The sequence below is a fragment of the Perna viridis genome, chromosome 7 (genome assembly GCF_037379345.1).
Source record: "Perna viridis isolate PV_CMFRI_1.1 ecotype Kerala chromosome 7, ASM3737934v1, whole genome shotgun sequence".
In the NCBI taxonomy this organism is placed as follows: Eukaryota; Metazoa; Mollusca; class Bivalvia; order Mytilida; family Mytilidae; genus Perna; species Perna viridis.
Genome location: NC_142451.1, coordinates 9,011,745 through 9,032,967, shown reverse-complemented (window position 1 = coordinate 9,032,967; position 21,223 = coordinate 9,011,745). Strand labels below are relative to the sequence as shown.

Sequence of the window (21,223 nt, the reverse complement as noted above, 5' to 3'; positions counted from 1 at the left end):
TGTTTTTGTTTTCTCATTCTTTATTCATTCATAAGTCTTGCAACATGAATTCCACCGTTGATGATAATTATTTAGCAAAGATAAATCTTTGACACAAAGGGTATCTAACAATAGAGAATAAGGGTATAAATTGCATTTCATTCAAACGCTACTCTAGTCAAGAAGTGTATCGCAAACTAGTTTCAAATTTTTAAATGATGACTGATTAAACTATAGAAAGCACAAATGAGTAAAATCCGGTAAACTTATACTGGGTATATGGTTTTACCAGTGTCTGTCATTCTGTCACTCCGTAACACACTTTTTCATAAAAAAATATCCACTTTTGTAAAATTACTGGCTGTTGATATTTTTTCAAAGCTTCATACATGTATGGGTATATTTTATCGTTGAGTGTGTTTACATATTCGTATGACATCTACTCCATGTTTCTCGAAAAAAACACTGTTTTCTTTATTCAGTGGTAATATACAAAATTGTCGTCATATTTTTCTTTGACGCTTTTAATCAAAGGTTGGTGATGTTTTGTATTATAGGGCTTCCTACAGGGATCTTGTACCGTGGATATTGTTTTCGTACTCTAATGACATCTACTTCCTGTTTTCCGAAAATAAAATTTCTTAAACGGTGGTAATAAAAAAATCGTCGCATTTTCTCGGCTGCTATTAATCACAGCTTCTTGACATATTGGGTTAAATATTCATATAAGTACGTTGTGAAATATGGTTTCGTACTCATATGTTATCAACTTTCTGTTGGTCAAAATGACTTGAAATTTTCACCGCATTTTTGTCGACTACTATTTATCACAGGCTGCTAAAATTTAATATAAGGATTTATACGGGTATAATCTATCGTGGGATGTGTTTTCATACTTATAAGACATCTACTTCCTGTTCACCTAAATAACACCTAATAATAAATTTCCATATTCAGTGGTATTATACAAAATGTTTGCCACATTTTTATCGTCCAATATTATACATTGGTTACTGATGTGCTGTACTTCACTTTCTAGGTGGATGTTGTAATATTTGATGCCTTTTTGTGCTCATATTACACCTTTTTTTTTTGTCAAAAAACCCCAAAACTTTCAATTTCTATATATCGTGATGGAATGCGAGTGTATCACTAGTTCACAGATTTCTTGTTCTTCTTGCCAAATAAATTTGTGTTAGAACATGGAACAAAAAGTTTATTAAAATAATTGATGCTGCATGTTTAAAAGAATACAACATACCTCGTTTCTATTTTTTTCTTGCTTGCAATAGTTAAAAATTGAACTTGTATAACACCCACAACTTTTTGCAAAGAAAAACCAATGCGGTACAGTAGGTACAGTAATTTCAACAAAATAATTCTTCTATTTTAAAGATTAGAGTTCGTTAATGGTTTTCCTAAGAACAATTTTATTGGCGATTTTGGAAAGCATTCTTTATATGTTCCCAGAACACGTACATGCCATTTGAATCCTCTGTCCACGCTGCATATGTTGTTGTCGACAGAATATGCTTTAATGTATTGGTTAAATATTTACTTTTAACATCTTCTAACAAAATTGTTACCAATACATTTTCTCCGTGATCCAAGAGTCTTTCGTGAGCCATTAAGATTTCAAATTGACACCACTTGCTTTTGCAGAAGGCATTTGAAACGATAAGGACTATTTTCCTGCTACATTTCATGTTGTCTATTATATTATCAACTATCAAATTACCCAAAAGAAAATCTCTGTAATGAATGCATAATTTGTAGCCGTATTCATTTTCAAGAAATGATATTAGATAATCATGGACCCATTTCCGGTCTGAGTCGCAGTACACAACAAAGCCATCGTAAAGGAATTTATTGTCAGAACACTCTATTCCAGAATGCGCCGTGCGTTTACCATAAAGTACATAGATCCAATAACGTATATGCCAACGTAATTTATATGTTAAAAGTGTTAGCAAAATCATTACGACCAAAAAAGACGAACAAGATGCTACCACAACAATAATTGTATAATTTTTTTTATTGCTACAGTCGTCATGAAATGTTGACAGTAGCTTACCTTTCCATTTCGAAGGTGTCACGCAAATGTAGTTTTCTGAATACTCAGGCAACCTAATTGTTGTCTTATTCAACCAATCAACGAACCAACGTATCTGACAATCACACGTAAAAGGGTTTCTTGCAAGATTCAATGCATTTAGATTTTCAAGAAAATTGGTTGGCAGAAAGTCTTTCGCGATTGTGTTCAATTTGTTACTTGCCAAACCAAGATATCGTAGTGTCTTCAGTCCAAGGAATGGGTTATTTAATGACACTGATGATATATAATTTGTATCAAGCTCTAGTTTTTCCAAACTTCTCAGTCTATGGAACAATCCATGTGGTATATATGTCCAACCAACAGATTGGAGTGTGAGTTGTCTTAGCTGAGTTAGCGAACCAAACATTTTTATGGCAATTATTGGGTCATGTGGAACACTGTTATATGATAAAATGAGTACTCGCAATCGAGGACAATGCCGAAATATATTATCTGGATCAAAATGATCATTTCTAAACTTAAAAAGTGCGTCGGCTAAGTTTATTTTATAAGCATTAGTTGTATTGAAAGCATAGCTTGCTATTTGTTTTAACGACCTTCCTGAAGGTAGAATTCGAATGTTACGTAGTTTTCGAAGCGACGAGAAAACATTGTCTTGGATATCATAAATTGGGTTGTTTAATATTCCAAGATTGTTCAATCGTTTAACATAGTAGAAGTCTTTAGTCTTCAGAATTTTTATTTTGTTGTTATTCATGTGAAGTAATTTCAGTCTTGGGATAAGCCTGGATCTGTTAATGGAATGAAATACTGGAACAATCTCTAGATTGTTTTGATTCAGGTACAATCTTGTAAGCATGTTCAATCCTTCCAAATTTAAAACTGAAATTCTATTGTTTGATAAATCCAATTCATGGAGGAACTTTAATGTCCTGAAGATATTTCCATCAAGAAGTAGTAAATTATTCAATTGAAGTGATATTTTGCGTAGTTTGCTATCAGTAAGATTTTGAAAAACAGTTTTTTGAATCATTCCTGAACTTGAAACATTATTTAGATAAAGAGAACTCTGTTGCAAAAATCTCGTGTTTGCAAATGTAATACTTAACATGTCCAATGAAAGCTTTATATTCGAACTCAGATCAAGTACATAGAATCCCACAAAGTCTGCAAACGCGTCTTTAGAGATTGCATTTATTCCATTTTGTGTCAGATTAAGATGACTAACTTGAGCTGCTGAAATGTTGGTAAACGTGTCCCGGGTAACTCTTGGAAGATAGTTGTTTACAAACACTAATTTTTTCACGGTTCCATTTATTTTTGGAATGTATGATAGGCTTCGACCATGATTTCTACACTCTACTGTGCTGCTGTAGCAAAAACAATAGATCTTTGGGCATTCAGAGGAAGCAAGGTGTATGTGAACCAACATGAGGCAGAAATAGACACTTCTAACAAGCCTGTGGAAGAAAACAAAACAAATCATACGAAAAGGGGAATCATTCATAGATATAAAAACAAATTCTAAAGATGATTAAGATATTTAAGAGATTTCTCTTGCGATGGGAATAAGAACAAACCAAAGGCACTAGCACTAATTAAAAACGGCGACGAATTTCTGTGAACCATGATTTGTTGAAAGTAAATACCCCAAGTAGATACTAGATTTTTGATCCCGTTCAACATATTAATATATATATGTGTGTGTGTGTGTGCGTGTGTGTGTGTGTGTGACATTTATATAGCAAAGTTGGCCGAGTGATCTAGAGCTTTGGACTTAGTGCAGGCGGTGTTGCCATAGATGTCAGAGAGGAGAAGGGGAAGGGGTTCAAATTCCGCTGAGAGAGCGACCAAATTTGCATCGCAAATTTGCAACCTCGCATCGAATCTATAGTTGGGGTGTAGTTTAGACTATATATGTATCATACTGGAAATGTTACTTATTTGAAAAGAAGGCTGAAAATACATGCAAGTTTAGGACGGTTGATCGCTCATGATCATTGTTTTAGAGATTTGACTATGTATTCTTAATAATACTCACATGTTTCATAATTATTGATCACTTAATTTTACGTTATGACAAAGTCACGTGTATTGTTATCCTTATCATTTCCGTTATGTAGGAAAACAAATGAGTTTATTTCCCAATTATTGCTAAAGATTTCACAGGAAGTGATTGAAAAAGAAACAGAACTGACTGGATGTAAATATAAAACTTCTCGATTTTGTCCAGATTAAAGTGTAGGAAAGGATTAAACGGACATTATAGGCCATTTAATTATTTAGTCTCTTTTTCATATTTAAAATGTTCACTTTACAAATGTCCATTACCGATCATTTTAGGTCAACAAGTTGGATAGACAGGATGTTAGCTTTTAACAAAATGTAGAGGCTATTCGTTTGGTCGCTTTTCAACTACGATATAATAGTTTTCTGATTTAATTTCTAAGATTTTACAAAATTATTTGAACATTATGCACATTCAAACATTTTGACATACATGTAGTTACTGTAAGTCGTTCTTACATATATTATTACTTTGGCATTTGACATAGTACTTTTTTTACAGTGACTCATGTCTCGGTATAGTATCATAATGATAGGTTTATTCTAATACTTTACAACAAATTACTGTCCATATACAACTATCAGCGTCTGTAGGACTAAAACTCTAAAGGTTTTTCTGTCCTGAACTGGCATCTAATAGAAGTTTTCGAATAGATGATTTTTTTGGAAAGTTTCTTTACTTTTTTGGACGAGTAGAGATAGTCGGCGCCCAATAAGGTTCACGCATTATAGGTCCTCTAATCGAAATCTCTTGAAAATTTCTATAAGCTACATTATATCAGTTGATTTTAGACAGTTCCTTATCAGATAATATCTTTTTGTCATTTAAGTTAATTAAGGCGTGAAGTGAAACATCAATTCCCAGAATTTGTTTTTAAAAATAAGTATACAGACTCTGCTTATTGGTTGTTTGTACAACTTATTGACCCAACAAAAATAGCTACTTAACTTTTCACTTTCATAAATGAATAGTTTACCTACGGGCTTCACAGTAAATCAATGTAGATGTAGATCAATCATTCGCTAAGGTCATTTTATACATTGAAACCAAGAGTTATATAAATAAAAGCCTCGTTATTGTCGATGATGGAGTTTCAAGGGAAGAAGTAGTTTCCCTTTGCGTATGACATGCACCTGACCGCGGAAGACCAGCCTTCCTCTCTGGTTTCTAGATTGCAGCAATTAATCAACTAAGTTTCGGATAGATAAACAATTAGCACAATGTTAGTCAGTACAATACTTAAATTAGCCTGATAAAGGGCATTTCCTTTGTATTCAGATGTAACGTCAAAAATAATTGGCAATGTTAATAGTTTTGTCTTATTGTTTAACGCCTATTCGATTTTTACGTTACTTCAAAAGGGAAATTGACCTTTATTTGCATTTTACTTGGTAAAGATTGAATGTTACTATTTTTGGTAATTGTAAGCATTGTTGTTTTTTGTAATTTGCGGATTATTGAATGGGAAGTTAAGTCCGCCGATCTCCGGAACGCCAATTATGTGGTATCAATATTAAACATATTCGATATTTAATTACGGTTTAAACGATATAAATCAAATTAAATTAAAAGGTGATTTAATTTTGTTAGACAAATCTTTGCTTTATGTTCTTTGATTATAGACATACTCACCACTACTGAAATCACTTCAAGTTAAATCTTCGTATTTGATGTAATGGTGCAACTTTCCTTTCATCTGTGGCAATATTCCTTCAGCACATGCGTATGAAGTGTTCATGTCACAACTCATACGTTATGCCAGAGCTTGCTGAGACTACACAGACTTTTTGTATCGCGCTAGAATTCTACCAAATAGGCTTCTGAAGCATGGATATGTTGCTACAAGATCGAAGTCTTCACTACAAACGTTTTATGGTCGTCATCATGAACTCGAGGATCGTTACGGTGTATCCATCTGGTTTTCCTTTCCTCTTTCGTCTACCCTGACTTGACATTTTATGAGCAACTCGGCGGGTGTTTCTAGAAAAGCAAGGGATGCTTACCCTACCGGTGCACCTGATCCATGCTCCCAGATTTTAGTGGAGTCCGAGTTGCTCATTTGATTTTGTTACTTTGTATGTATGATTTTAGTTACTTTTTGTTCTTTGTTGTGTATATCTGTTTTCCATGTCTGGCCTTTGTCCCTGGATTACATTCTTTTGATTACCGCTATAGCCTTGGTGACCTTGATTACTCTTAATTTTTTTTATTTGTTAGTAGTTCATTAATAAGGGTTGGCTCTTTTTTATATATATATTTTTGTTATTATTAAGAGGACTTTAATTTTAAAATAATATATTTTCCTTATCTGTGCATCAATATACCTTCATCTCCTGCAAATGGTGTTTATATTGCACCATTGATTCGCTACGCTAGGGCAAGTTCTTACTAATCTGAATTCCTTGAACGCCATAAATATATGCGTAACAGACTTCTGAAACAGGGGTATGAGGAAATGTGTCTCAAAAAGTCACTTTTCCTAATTCTGTTTTAGAAATCGAACTTGGTTGTAAAATACTCAATTTCTTCTTAAATAATGAGTATGATTGTTTTTTTGTAAATTGTTCTTTGTGCTGATATGACCGCTGATTAACCAGTTATGATTCAACAGCATGTAAATGCTATTTAATCACCACTGGTATATTCACTTTGCAATGGGAGAGGGAGGTTTAGCGCGCTTTAAAAAAAAACTAGATTTAACCCATTTCATTTGAAATGCCTGTATCAAGTCAGGAACGTTGAGGTACACCTGATCCGGCGGTGTACCTACTTTGCCAGATTTATTTTGGACTTGACTACATTATGGATCGAATTAGTAATTTTGTTGTTGCCCTTATGTTGTGAACGGTAACAAAATTGACTTTTTTCACTTAAATCACAGTGCATTTTACAGTGTGGACAAATAGAAAAAAAGAAAATATCAATTAAAAGCTTACAACACACAAGTGATTGGATTCAATTCAGAAAAAAAAACAGTAGAACAGAAACTGCACCCTTTCTTCTTGCATGTATGGATATTGTGTATTACGATAATCCTTAGTAAATCTTTATTTATATACTTAAAATAACTTTGTAACATAAAACTAATTTTCTAGAAAAGTGTAATTTTCTGAAAGTTGTTCAGGAGATATATTTAGACTTAAAGTACTCGAAGGAAAATTATCATATTAATCCGGACGTAAAGAGCCTATGCTCAAATATCCAATGGTATGTTAACTCTAGATAACCAGGAACGTTAAATATATATCCTATCACATATAACCAATGGGAATTTTTCTTCTTTAAATAGGTAAGGAGGATGCGGAAGCTAGTGTCTTGTAAAAGGACATTTAAATTTAATTCAATTTAGGCAACGAAAGTAATGATAGATATGGAAAACGGTAAGATTAGCGCTAATATTGCAAACTTTATGGCAAACAAATATTCTATTTTCTTGTAAAAGGAAAAGTGTAAAATGCATGTTCTCTTTAACATTCAAGAAGTTCTGAACGCGAGTTTAACTCTCAACTTCGCAATGCTGTTTTCTTCTGTACGAATTGTTTCAATATTTTTTCATTTATTTTTGCTTAAGCCATATTTTGCGCTGATCACAAACGTAACATTATTAAACTGAATGACCCTTTTCCTATAAAATATACTTGATTTCTAAATGTCTAATCAAACCATAGGCTTATGTAAATGTCACAAGTACTTGAAAAGTAGATTGCATGGAATAGTTTATATTACATTTATCTTTGATAATATATATGATCATACATGATTGTTTGTCTGAAAACCCATATTAATGCAATTAGGTTCAGTCAACTTGTCAGGATTAAGAGAAACAAGCATCACCAAAACAAAAGCAAACAAAATAAATCCAAAAATAAACACACACACACACACACACACTCACACACAAGTTAAAAGGTTTAGATCAAGTTTATTCTTTCCTGCAGTTTCGAAGCATGAAATTTACCGCGTCTTTTTCCTGCCCTTGACTCTGAGATGCTTTAAAACTTAAATATGTTTTTTGATACGTAACTCGCATTTACCGCAATTCCAAATTTTGGTTTTGCTAAAATAATAGAAGAGTCTTTCCAAACATTCTTATAAAAAAAGTTGAACTTGAGCAAACGTGAGCAATGGTCATGACATTAATATTCTGTTCCTCATTTTAAGCATGAACCTTTTGACCTTCAAATTGATTTGGATAAAAATCTAAATAAGAAGTGCACAATTCAAATATGTAATAACAATTCTGTAAAAGTTTCTTTAAATTCCATTCAGTGGTACATGTATAAAAAGAATTACGGATTAAAGATGAGTACCCTAAGGTTAGGATATGACAAAAATGTGAGACCTCGGATAAAGGGTGAGTAACCTTCTGCGTAATGGAAAGAAGTGCGGACGGAATGAAGTATAGACGGAGAGAAGGATGCACATCCCCATCAGTATTTATCCTCACTTTGCAAATAGGAGATATGATTCCGCAAAAATGCTGAACGACTGCTATTTGAACTTATATTGACTTGATATTCACAAGAAAGTGTTGTATGAATGCTGTTGTATTCAGAATTTCTGTTCTATATGCTTTGCGAAATCAAAAATATTCGCATAATCTGCATATAAAAAAATTAGTGGTTTTATTTGTAAGGTATTTTCACATATTTTACAATATCATCTCAGACTGACACAGTTTTTAACTACAATTATAAATAAAGCTACACATAAATTACAGTTTCTTCTTTTTTTTTATTTTACTAGACGTCAAGTTATTTCAGAACCGAAAGAAAATATTTTTTCGAATGAAGCTAGTAAATTATCCAGAGAATAATATAGGTGAACCACAAACGGTCTGACACTATTTAGGAAAGATATCAATTTGCATATCAATTTGCATATCAATAAACAAATATATATTAGATAACTTACTTAATTGTGTTTATTACATCATCAAATGCTACTATATGAAAATATAAACAATATCATATTGGGCGATTGTTAAGCTAACTGGTAGGCAATTAAGTTTGTAAGTACAACATTTTATTTTTCAAAGCTGAATACTTAAGTAGGTTTTTTTTATGAAAATCAGAAAGAATGCGATTTGTGAATGTCAAGCATTCATTAAATCACATTCACAATTATATCTAATAAGAAACAGTTACAGATCACATAACCAGTCTTAGTGTGCACTATCGCAATAAAGATAATATTGATTTTGTATGACAGTTATTATTACTGCCTTGATTTGATTTAAATGAATCTATTGAGTAATGAATGTATATTTTATTCTAAAGACAAAATACAGATCTGTGTACAGAAAGGGCGCTCGTTACGTAGATACATGAATATACCTTATATAGACCAAATAAGTATTGTTTGTTCGGTTGGTTTTTCGTCATAATGAATCAATTTTACAATGTGTAAGGTCTGAATTTATTTGGATATGCACTTAAAATTATGTGTTGTTATAAATATTACTAGCTCTTTTGTTTTCCGTTCATGTATATGTCTGATTTACTACGATAACACTACACATTAAATCATTACATGCGCCCCAAACCCCTGAACATTTAAAAAAGAAACTACTGTTATGTTTGAAAGTGAAAATAAAATCTCAATTTTTACAGAAAACCTTGATTTGTATTCTGCGGACTGTGATTGTGATGACTGTATATCTTCTTGTTGTGCTGGATCTTACATAGTTGCGAATGGCTTTTGCGTAAATAACATGAAGCGAACAGCAAAAATTAAACTGTTTTTCTTCCTTTTAACTTGTGTGTGTGTGACATTAGGCATCATAACAGGAACAAATATATTTGGACCTTGTTATACAAACTTTGTGTCGATGGATATGATCTGGCTGACGAACGGTTTGTCAAACACATTTTGTAACGAAGTAACAATTTCATCAGTAGGTGACCGCCAGGCGGTCTTTTCTGCCTATCTAATGGAATCAAAGCCAGTTGTGAACAGCTCATTGCTGAAACAGTGGAAAGCTGAAAGTGTATTTTTTGTAAGCTTTAGTTCTAATAGTTATCATAAATTTCGCTTGTTGAAAGGATCCATTCTCATGCTACAAACCTGTTCGGACGGTTACGCGCAAGTTATGATAATCAAGGGCGATAAAGTGTATACAGATTTTGTTGATAACAACTATATGTGTGACGATTGTACTGAGCAAACGTTTGATCTTTCCCCTAAACACTGTGATGCAAAACAACATAATTACTTTACACACATCAAATACCAAGTGACCAGTTCTGATAATTTTTACATAGTATTTAGAAGTTCGGAAGATGCATGGTTGACATTGTTTTATAACATCAGTCGGACGTTATACGACACGACCACTGCGGTATCATCACTGCAGTCGGTAATGAATGGTAGATTATCTTTGGATTTAAAACAACAATATCTTATTGTTCAAGTTGAAACTGACAACTATTCTTTGGATCAGTATGAAATTTTAACGGACTGTTCACCCCGAACTTGGATTTATCTTTTGATATTTTTTGTCGTACCACACGTGCTGGGGATATGTGTGACTATTATGATCTACAAACTTTGCAAAGACTCTGCTTCACAAATGCACCTTTCTCAAGAGTCTAACGAAAGCCTCTATGGACCGGTTTTCCAGGGGTATTCAAATTACGGGTCAACATCGATACTAGCTCCACCAAAATATGCAGATATTGTACGTGATATCCAAGAGAAACCTCCATCGTATAATGAAGTCTTTGGATCAATCAATCATTGAAAGATTTGTCTTACGTGTATATGTATCGCTTGCTTGAAAACTTCATTTGAATTCATTTGAATGTAAATGTCAGGTATATTCTTGTATAAGTTTAGACGATTTGTTTGTTAGTTTTTTTAGATGCACTAACTGCAGTATTCTCTTCTTCTTCATCTTCATCTTCTTCTTCCAAATACAGGAGTAGACTCTAAGGTGTAAACACCCCCGGAATTAAAATGAATAATCAAATAAATATCAACCTTATAAGTGGTAGTTAATAGCCGCACATAGGAAATAATGTTAAATAGCTGTCCATTTAAGAGTCATACAAAATTACAAACAAGAGATTCATTCGAAAGAGTAATCAAGGGAACCAAGGTTATAGCGGTAATCAAAAGAATATAATCCCGGGACAAAGATCAGACATGGAAAACAGACACACACAACAAAGAACATAAAGTAATTAAATCATACATACAAAGTAACAAAAGTAAATGAGCAACTCGGACTCCACTAAAAACTGGGAGCATGGACCAGGTGCACCGGTAAGGTAAGCGTCTTCTGCTTTTCTAGAAACACCCGCCGAGTTGCTCATAAAAAGTCAAGTCCGGGGTAGACAAACGAGGAAAGGAAAACTATGGCCCGTTGAATAAATCAGTTTTAAAAGAGGTTGTAACAGAAACCAGGAAGAATCGATGTTATCTAAAACATTTACGTATTCGTATAATATTGTAATGGAATTTCCTGGTTATCAAATACGCTCAATGGAGAAATGTTTAAACCCACATATATAATACACAGGTATATAAAATGTATAAAAGCGCGATACAAAAAGTCTGCGTAGTCACGGCAAGCTCTGGCATAACGTATGAGTTGTGTTATGAACACTCCATACGCAGGAGCCGAAGGGATGTTGCCACAGACGAAAGGAAAGTTGACAATTCTGAATGAAAAGTCATCACGTTTGTCGTAAAGTTTGGTCAATAGTTTTTCTATACCATTTGGGTATCATTTGTTTCCATTATTCGATGATTTACTTTGTCTATATTTAATCCAATAATTTCACTACTGTTTGCTTAGACGAACAGATGCATAATATTTGTAGACGTTTTGTAGATCTCGGCACAAAAGATAAGGAATTCACATAACAGTATTGTTGTTTTGAGTGTAATATTTGCTAGTAAATGGATGCATTTTAAGACCAAATGTTCATCTACTGGACAAATATTTATAATACATTCGTATTTCGTGTGTTCAAAATTTTAAACGAACATCTTTGCCGTCAACATGAGTTCAAATTGAACTTCTACGGAGACATGAACAAATCCCGGTATGAGACGTTCTATCGACTCTAAAAACTGGTGTCAAATTGAAGATTGCAACATAAGTCTAATGTATAGTAAGCCACGTATTGAGATACATATATTTTGAATGGAAAAATATCTACAGATTATGTAGATCAATCCAAATTAATTCCGTGGTATCGTGACTGATATTGGGGGAATATTATTGAAATTTGAACCAGTGAACTCAGTACAACTCTTATCATCACATTCATCCTCAGGAAACTCCAAATCATCTTCCTCCTCTTCTTGTGAAAATGTGGTATTTGGCTACCAATAAAAAAACAATAAAAGCACTAAAAGACTAAAGACTAAAACACTATAAAAAACAAAACGAAAAATCAAAATCTCCATCGAAGTACTAATTTTGGTTCTATTGGTATGGTCTTTTGAATACATCTACATGCTGGAAATTGGGGGGATTGTATAGGAGGTCTTACAGTGTAAAATCAGTTAGGCAACGATATAAACGAAATTCCATTAAAATTGTAATATTTAGATTGTTTTAGATTTTTTATATGAAGAAAAGACTGATTTATTTCTTATAATTATTATTTTTATAAATACGCCATAGTCAAATCCCTGTTAATATTTCCTTTTCAGCTTATAAGTCTTTGAAGGAACTGAATTAAATCCCTTGAACGTAAAATAAACATGTTGGAAAATATATTCGTAATTTATTTTTCAGTGGGTCCTTTTACAGTAATACAATGTCATTATTTTTTTATGAACTAGATATGAAAAAAACTTTCCCTTACTTCTACTTAAATATTGATTCATAGTACACGATTATTGGTGGGTATTTAATTATGAGGTTTGACTTTATTTTTTACTTAAAACACGACAGTGCTTACCTGATCGACATATTGCTTTCTTATTTCACCAATTACTGAAATAAATACCACTGATGCAAATATAGCCTCTATAATGGATGCTACTATCGTATATATTTTTCCTGAAATTAAAGCAAGGAGATCATGCTAAGAAAGAGAAACAGCACAGTCATAATAATACAAGCAAAAATAAAAATATACCTAACAGTATAAAAAAACTAACCAGAAGATTAAACACAGTAACTATAGTATAAACATAGAAACCAGACGCCACTTAAAAGAGTAATCAAGGGAACCAAGGTTATAGCAGTAATCAAAAGAATGTAATCCAGGGACAAAGGCCAGACATGGAAAACAGACATACACAACAAAGAACATTAAGTAACTAAAATCATACATACAAAGTAACAAAAGTAAATGAGCAACTCGGACTCCACTAAAAACTGGGAGCATGGACCAGGTGCACCGGTAGGGTAAGCGTCCCTTGCTTTTCTAGAAACACCCGCCGAGTTGCTCATAAAAAGTCAAGTTCGGGGTAGACAAACGAGGAAAGGAAAACCATGACCCGTTGAACAAATCAGTCCTCATAGTGCTGACGGACACACCATAACGATCCATGAGTTCATGATGACGACCATTAAACTTCTGTAGTGATGACTTCAATTTTGTAGCAACATAACCCTGTTCCAGAAGCCTATTTGTTAAAGTTCTAGCGCGATACAAAAAGTCTGCGTAGTCACGGCAAGCTCTGGCATAACGTATGAGTTGTGTTATGAACACTCCATACGCAGGAGCCGAAGGGATGTTGCCACAGAGGAAAGGAAAGTTGACAATTCTGAATGAAAAGTCATCACGTTTGTCGTAAAGTTTGGTCAATAGTTTTTCTTTACCATCGATTTCTAAGTGTAGGTCAAGATATGAGGCTGACTTCACAGTGTCTGTAGTATCTTTTATCTCAAGTTCTTTGGGGTAGATGCGATGTATCAAATCCCCGAAATTAGGATTGTTTAAAGATAATACGTCATCTATATAGCGGAAACTGAGATTGAAGAATCTAGCCAAACGATATTCTTTCTTTCTGATTATATCAGCTATAAAGTCAGCTTCATAAGAGTGAAGGAATATGTCAGCAAGTAATGGAGCACAATTTGTTCCCATTGGAATGTCGACCGTTTGTTGAAAAACACACCCACCACACTGGACAAATATGTTGTCGATTAAACATTCCAGCATTTTGTAAACATCTTCCTCTGTATATTTGGAATATGATTTGGAATTATTTCTTACAATGTATAAGGAATCTCTACCAAGAACTATATATTTGTATCTAGGTGTACCATCTTTTTGGAAAAACAACGATGTACAATGTTTTTAAGTCGGGATTTTATGGGGAATAGAAGTATACAGTGTTGAAAATCATAGGTTTTAATGCTATTATATTCAGATAATAGTCTTGAACTGATTGTCTCCAAAAGATCTTTCGAATTTTTCAGGATCCACATTGAATTAATACCACTACGGGAGTAACACGTTTTGTGGTAGGACTGCATACCCTCTTTGACAGTTGTGAGTATAGAAGTTTAAAGTTTTGAAGAGGTTTGGTGGTACATTTTGCAGATCCAGCTATGAAACGTTGTTTGTATGGATTCTTGTGAAGTTTGGGAATCCAGTACATAGACGGTAAATCACAATCATCGTCCTTGGTAGAGAGACCAAAAGAGGATAGCACAGATTTATGGTTTTCCACAATCTCTTTTTTGGAGAGAGTGTTAGCAGTATAGGTCTTATCACTGCTATTATTTTCTACGTCTACCTCTGATAATAAACATTTTTAAACGTTTTGCAGACAAAAACAATGTTGTTTTGGGTTTTGTCTGCTGGTACGACAACATATTTGTCATGTATACTAGACAATGTTTTTGCTACATCGGGGTCTTTGAAAACTGATGTAGCCTTGGCACTCATTGACCTACTTAAAACTTTCATTCGTTTCAAAATTAAAGACCTCACGGCCTTTAACCACTCTGACAGAGAATCAATGTCTTCTTGTTCTCGTTTTATCCATTTGCTTGCATAGTCCTCAGCGGCATCCATAAGAACTTTAAAATTATAATTCCAATTTATGGAGCGTGGTTCACGGTACTTGGGACCTTTAGTAAGGATTTTCGATAATGGTTAAATCTCACGTAACGACGTGATCAGATATTTTAAAGCTATGTGTATGGACAAGGTACACCGGTATGGTAAGTCATATGTATTTTTACCGCAAAACTTCTACAACATAACATAGCAATGTAGTTTTTCATATTTTAAACGCAGTTTGTTTTAATTGTTAACAACCAATTAAAATAAATGCATGGAGAAAAGCAACAAAATGACCACCGATTTATGTAATTAGTAGTCGTTTTTTAAATCTACGAACTGCAATTAGTTAGAAATGAGATTAGTATATTAATATGAGATGATTACTTTGGTTCTTTTGTTAGTATGAAAATTGCTTTTTGTCTTTTCTCCAATATGAAATATATTCTAAGCTCTCTATTAAACTAAATATCGATGCGGTCAACAGTGCTAAAAATGACTTTGTCCACATAACAGGACATTGAACTGTAAGGAGCCAAGACGTAATAATTGAAAATGCTAAGTTAACATTAGATTTTTATTGTACAAATCACAATGGCAATATCCAAAATCATTATAACGAATAATGTATATTCATTACATGAAAATGTCAAATATCAGTTTCCTTACCCACCTGCCAGTGTTTGGGTTGATGCTAATACCAACTCGTAGTTCGTTCGATTGGATACAATTGATTTTGGAATGTCTATTATTACTGGAATAGATTTGTTATATAGCTTTTACATGCTCAGAGATAATCATTCATAAAACTCACTTATGTTTACATACTTTATTTTTTTTAATCCTTAATATTATATGTAATATCAGAAAAAAATATTCAATGATTTAAGAAAAAGAATTTCTAATGTTACTTTGTGAAAATATTAACCATTTTTGAGAATAACAGTGGCAAACTTCCTATCCAAAACATGTATTACTAAATTAATAAGTAGCTTTAAATAAAATATTGTACAAAGCATCTTCATGTGATACCAGATAAGTATGACAGTACATACCTCTGAATAAGTCAATTCTAAATAAATTCCTCATGGAGCTTTTCGAGATACCAATGGATTGTTTACCACTTGGAATTAAACTTCCACTGAACAACTGACAGGATAAGTTCTCAATGTGGAAGTTAAAACCTCCGCAGAGGTAACCGTTGATGATCATCTGACGACAACGGCTTAGACATGTTTTGGGTGTTTGTTTGCCATCGTCAATTGTTTGTAAAACTGGTCTGGTAGATGTGGCATTTGGAATTTCTAGGATGAATTCTTCTTCTGAAATAGATGAGAAGAAATCACTTCCTTGGAGACTGTAATCTCATGGAATTCAGAGGTAGCCCTTTATGGTACATACAGTTTTCATAGGTAAATATTAACTCTTGCGTAAAATTGTGACAACCCTTTACCATCCTCGGTTGACCTTTGAGAAAAACTAACAGATTTAAAAATCTTGAAATGTACATGTGTAGGTATAACTAGAATTATCACGAAAAAAATGAAGCGTTTTTCATCTGTATATTACCAATCCATTTAAGCGTCTGTTTGTTTGGTGTTATATATGTTTCCATGTTGAACTATATAATTTGTCTCAATGACATATTAAGATTCTTTTCAAACGAAACTTTATAACTGAAGTCATAACTATTAATGCCCTGTCCAATCAAGTTAATTTTAATAGACAAAGAAAAACGTACCATTTTTGGAATGCTGTACACATAATCTCACTAGCAAAGCATAACCAAATACATACACAGATCAAATTCAAAAATAAATAGTATACAAGAGGTTCTCAAACCAAGACTATCGAAATTGAAGGATGAATTAAGCACTGAGAACTTCTTCCGAGTGCATTAATGTTATTTTAAAGCTTTAGAATTTCGTAATTTAACAGCTTTCGGTAATAAATTTATGATACATATATTGGGTTACACAAGTCTGACCACTGGGCTGGTGAAAATTCCCAGGGGCCTTGATCATCAGTAGTGGGAACGACCCAGTGGTTGCTAAATTCAATTGTACCACTCAAATTATTATTGCAAATGGAATAATACCAATATATCAAACTTAAGCAATAAGTAGATGGTATTCAGCCCTACTATATCACCAATAAGGATCTAAAATAAAATTTGATAGCTCAATCTCAACTATCTTGATTTCTGTATTGATAAGAGTAATCAAGGGACCAAGATTCGAGCAGAAATCAAAAAAATATATTACAAGAATAAAGAGAAGACAGGGAAAATTGACACGCACATTTTTTACCAATGAATAACCAAAATGAAATGTACAAAGAAAAAAGGAAACTCGGATTTCACCAAAAACAGGCATCATGGATCAGCTCGCCGGCAGGGTAAGCATCCTCTGCTATTCAAGAAAAGTTCCTTATAGAATGTCAAGTCCGGGGTAGACGAAAAAGGAAATAAAACTATGAAGCGTTGAACAAATCGGTTCTCATGGTGTAGATACACCATAATGACCCACGAGTTCATGATGACGAACTGACTGTTATGATGACTTCAATCTTGTTGCAAAATAACCCAGTTCCAGACGCCGAACACAGTAGAAAAAGAAATAGGGTTACGCAAGCTTTGGCATAGGTATGAGTTGTGATATGCACATAAATTCCATACACAGGTGCTGAAGGGAGGCTGCAACAGATGACACAGAAAACACAGCACAAACTGTGTACAATATTGGTCCTGGGAAAAATCAAATAATGTTTGCATTTATTTCGATGTATTTGACGACTTTATAACAACTGTTTTATCAATTAACAGTCCAAGATTTAATAAACACATGCATTGTTTAACCCTTCTTCGCTTTGTGTTAAGACGACTTGAAATCAAAAACTTAATTCTCACATCATTTTACTAATATGTAATGTTTTATCATTTAATACAACATGATTTGGAGACAGATGTGTCTGTCTCAAGAAACTAAACATTAAGACACAGCAGACTTTGACTGGTCTAAATTATAAAAAGTGACTACTTCACAAAACACAACAATTATTATGTTTACTTTCATTTACGTTCATCTGTGTTTACCATGAAGACAAATACTATTATAGAATTCATCTTCCGATTTCAACCGGACACGAAATCATCAACTCGATAGGTGTTTACTATGATAAATTATTTATATCTTCTGATATTAAAGATGTGTTTTAAATCCATTTTATTTCAAGTATGTTACGTGCTTTGCTCATCACACTGGTATGTTTACTTTTAATTCGACTTGCCATTCAATTTTTTTTTCTGAAGACTTATTTTAGCAATACCTGTTTTCGTCCATATCTTGCAAACAAATTGATAGTGATATTCACAGCTTGCAATTCCCCACTGCATTATAGGCATTGGGTGTGTTGCTTGGTTAGCATTCAAATAAACACAGGAGATATTCTCCTCCATAGTCTTATCAGGTAACGTATACAGTGCAGACAGTGGTCTTAGTTGTTGTCCTTCATCGTTCGATTTATAATTTATCCATACGTCTTCCCTAAATAAATAAACCATGTATAGTGTATGCCAAAATTACTTATAAGGTCAATGACAAAAACGATAAAACTATTTTAAAATCAAAAAGGAAAAGAAACAAAAAACCAAACAAAAGAAACGGAGAAAATCTACATACAAGATACATGTATACAGTAACAGGGAGGGAAAAAAATCATGAAATTTGGAAACATCCATTCTCCAATAAAAGGACCTAGATATTGATGGTATCAAATTCAAACATCCTACACGGGTTACTTTAGTATCGTTAGTTTAAGTGTATATCAGTACTTCTATTGAAGAAGGGCACTATCTTTGAAAACATTGAATTTTGCCAAAAAGTTAGGACCAGATGATAAAATTAAAGTATGGCAGAAACATGGTTTTCTAAAGGCTCACATATTAAAAAACCACTCTCTGGTGCCTGCGATAATTCCGATGTCTATTCTGACTTCATTTTCTGGAATCAGTAGTAATTCACCATTGTTTTTGTGGCATTTGTCTTTAGCTTCGCCCCAAGTTGCTTTTTCTTTGAACAGCTTAGCTATCCAGTGCACAAAAGAGTTATCTGAAAATGATAAAGAAATTTTATGTTTGTTAAAAACAATACTCGGACTTTGAATGTTTTGGATGATGTTGCATTTAATAGCTTCGGTCATTGAAACAGGATATATCAACGTTTATACATGTAAAACAAGTTTCATATTTATGACTGATTTCAATAGTTTCGTCCTATATTTTAGATGTTCAATCGTGTTTGCATAGTTACCATTATTGGGTTTTACTTGCCTACTTGTATTGAAAGTTATGTTGGATAATATCTAAAGTTATTCTCAACATCGAACATATCCTTTGTGTTAGGTAGGTCTGTTGTGCCAAATTGCATAGGGATGTAAGTCATATATTTCTTTTTTGTATGAAAGCTTATTTTTTCATTTTATTTTGTGAAGACATCACCTGGATCCCCCTATTATCATTTTTAATTCATTTTCTAACACCTGGGTAATCTTAATAAATTGTTCTGTTCAAAATGAATCGCGGTGTAGACTAGTTTCATGGTATAATACAGGCATCATGTTTACCTGTTGAACGAGATTGTGACACTAGACAACATATTTTAGCCTTTGGTTTGTCCTCTACACAATCAGCAGCTACCCATTGTATAGATAAATCCTTCCGATTATAGCCAACAAGTATACATAACATACTAGTGTTATCGAAATTGCAGGTCGTTAATTCTTCATATGGTAAAAATTTGTATTGTACGCCTTTAGTATATCCACCCTCTTTTAAAACACACTGGTTTGTCCATATAGATATCAATCTTAAAAATAACCAACATAATGTTGTATACAGGACAAAAAAATGAAACATGCATTTGTGTCGCTTTACAAAAACGGTTACGGTTAACATTCAAGAAATGAATAAGTAAAATTGTTTACTATACAAATGTATATTCGTGGTCAAAAATTTCCACCAAAATAACGCCATCGCGAAAACTTCATCATTTAATTTGAAATATAGGCGCACATAATTCCCCGAATAATTGCCCACGCAAAACATTTGACATGGCAAAAATAGTATCCTGGAAAATTTTCTACCTTGACAAATTTATAATGCAATGACCGTCGTGTCAAGTTTTATGCCTAAAATATGCAGATAATTTCAAATGCACTTTGCCGCAATTTTGCAATTCATGTACATATGCCACGTAAATCTACGTGCAACATTGAGCTACATTCGCAAACAACAGGTGTTTTCGGACAAATTTTACTGTCACTTACTCCTCTTCTGTGTATTCTTCTTGTAGACTGAAGAAGTAAAACATGTCATCGTCTAGTCCCTTCGTGTTAGAAAGCAAACTCCCATTCATATCTTTACATATCTCTGATGCACGTTTTGCGGTGTTAAATTGTGGGTTTTCAGTGGAACATTTTATTGGCAATGGCACGTCTGAAAATTCATTTTAAGCATTTAAGTCATTTAGAATCCAACTAAAAGATGTTCCTATGCGTTGATTTTGGGGTTAAAAATGTAAGATTGATGTGTTCTGCATTGAGTGAATTTCGAACGTCTGACGCTGTTCCGGGGCTTGGGTAGCACGTGTCAAATTAGTTTTAGAAAAAAATGTCATTCGTTAAAGATCACAAACTCGTGTTTTCTAAAATATGAATGTTTGTAGTTTACTAAAATGGTAAAAATGAAAAACAAAATACAAAAAAGCACCAGAGACTTAAAATAAGGAGAATAACTCACTAATCTGTTCATAATTTAGTTGATTTGTTAGGGAAAACATATATTCTAAGTAATCTACTTTTGATATAGTGAAATCCCTGTTCTTTCTGACATCATAATGATTCTAACTTTACATTGGAACAAATAGAATTGTGTGTAAAATCAAATCACTGACGATCATATCACAGGATCTGACTAGTCTCTTCATTGACATTCTCTTAAATACCCACCATTAAAAACTAGTTATAAATTATGTTTCCCTATCGATTTATGTATCGAGAACACTTACTACTGTAAACCATTGCAACACAACAAATGTAAGTTACTTGTAACGGGTTCATCTACAAGTAGAAAAACGATGTCTA

General features: G+C 33.2%; 3 protein-coding genes across 6 annotated transcripts; 1 reads left to right on the top strand and 2 right to left on the bottom strand.

Annotated features, from left to right (window-relative positions):
- Positions 1-1,182: 1,182 nt before the first annotated feature.
- LOC148611218 (toll-like receptor 2 type-2) lies at positions 1,183-4,180 on the bottom strand. Its single transcript, XM_088591521.1, has 2 exons — positions 4,077-4,180; positions 1,183-3,495 (listed from the first exon to the last, which is right to left on the bottom strand). Coding segments are annotated over exons 1-2 (2,088 nt in total). The 5' UTR covers positions 4,079-4,180; the 3' UTR covers positions 1,183-1,409.
- Positions 4,181-7,373: 3,193 nt separating this feature from the next.
- On the top strand, positions 7,374-12,832 carry LOC148611217 (uncharacterized). 4 transcript variants are annotated; one of them, XM_088591517.1, is made up of 3 exons: positions 7,393-7,483; positions 8,373-8,457; positions 9,716-12,832. In XM_088591517.1, the coding sequence occupies exons 2-3, from the start codon at positions 8,379-8,381 to the stop codon at positions 10,843-10,845; spliced, it is 1,209 nt and encodes a 402-aa protein (XP_088447643.1). In that variant the 5' UTR covers positions 7,393-7,483; positions 8,373-8,378; the 3' UTR covers positions 10,846-12,832. The 4 variants fall into 4 exon arrangements, with proteins under 4 accessions (XP_088447646.1, XP_088447644.1, XP_088447643.1 ...); XM_088591519.1 differs by having other exon boundaries at positions 8,373-9,114; XM_088591520.1 differs by lacking the exons at positions 7,393-7,483; positions 8,373-8,457 and adding an exon at positions 7,374-7,392.
- On the bottom strand, positions 12,294-20,496 carry LOC148611216 (uncharacterized). The gene is made up of 7 exons (XM_088595230.1): positions 20,408-20,496; positions 19,706-19,947; positions 19,023-19,191; positions 18,410-18,627; positions 16,138-16,404; positions 13,022-13,122; positions 12,294-12,437 (listed from the first exon to the last, which is right to left on the bottom strand). The coding sequence occupies exons 1-7, from the start codon at positions 20,494-20,496 to the stop codon at positions 12,294-12,296; spliced, it is 1,230 nt and encodes a 409-aa protein (XP_088451356.1).
- Positions 20,497-21,223: the final 727 nt, after the last annotated feature.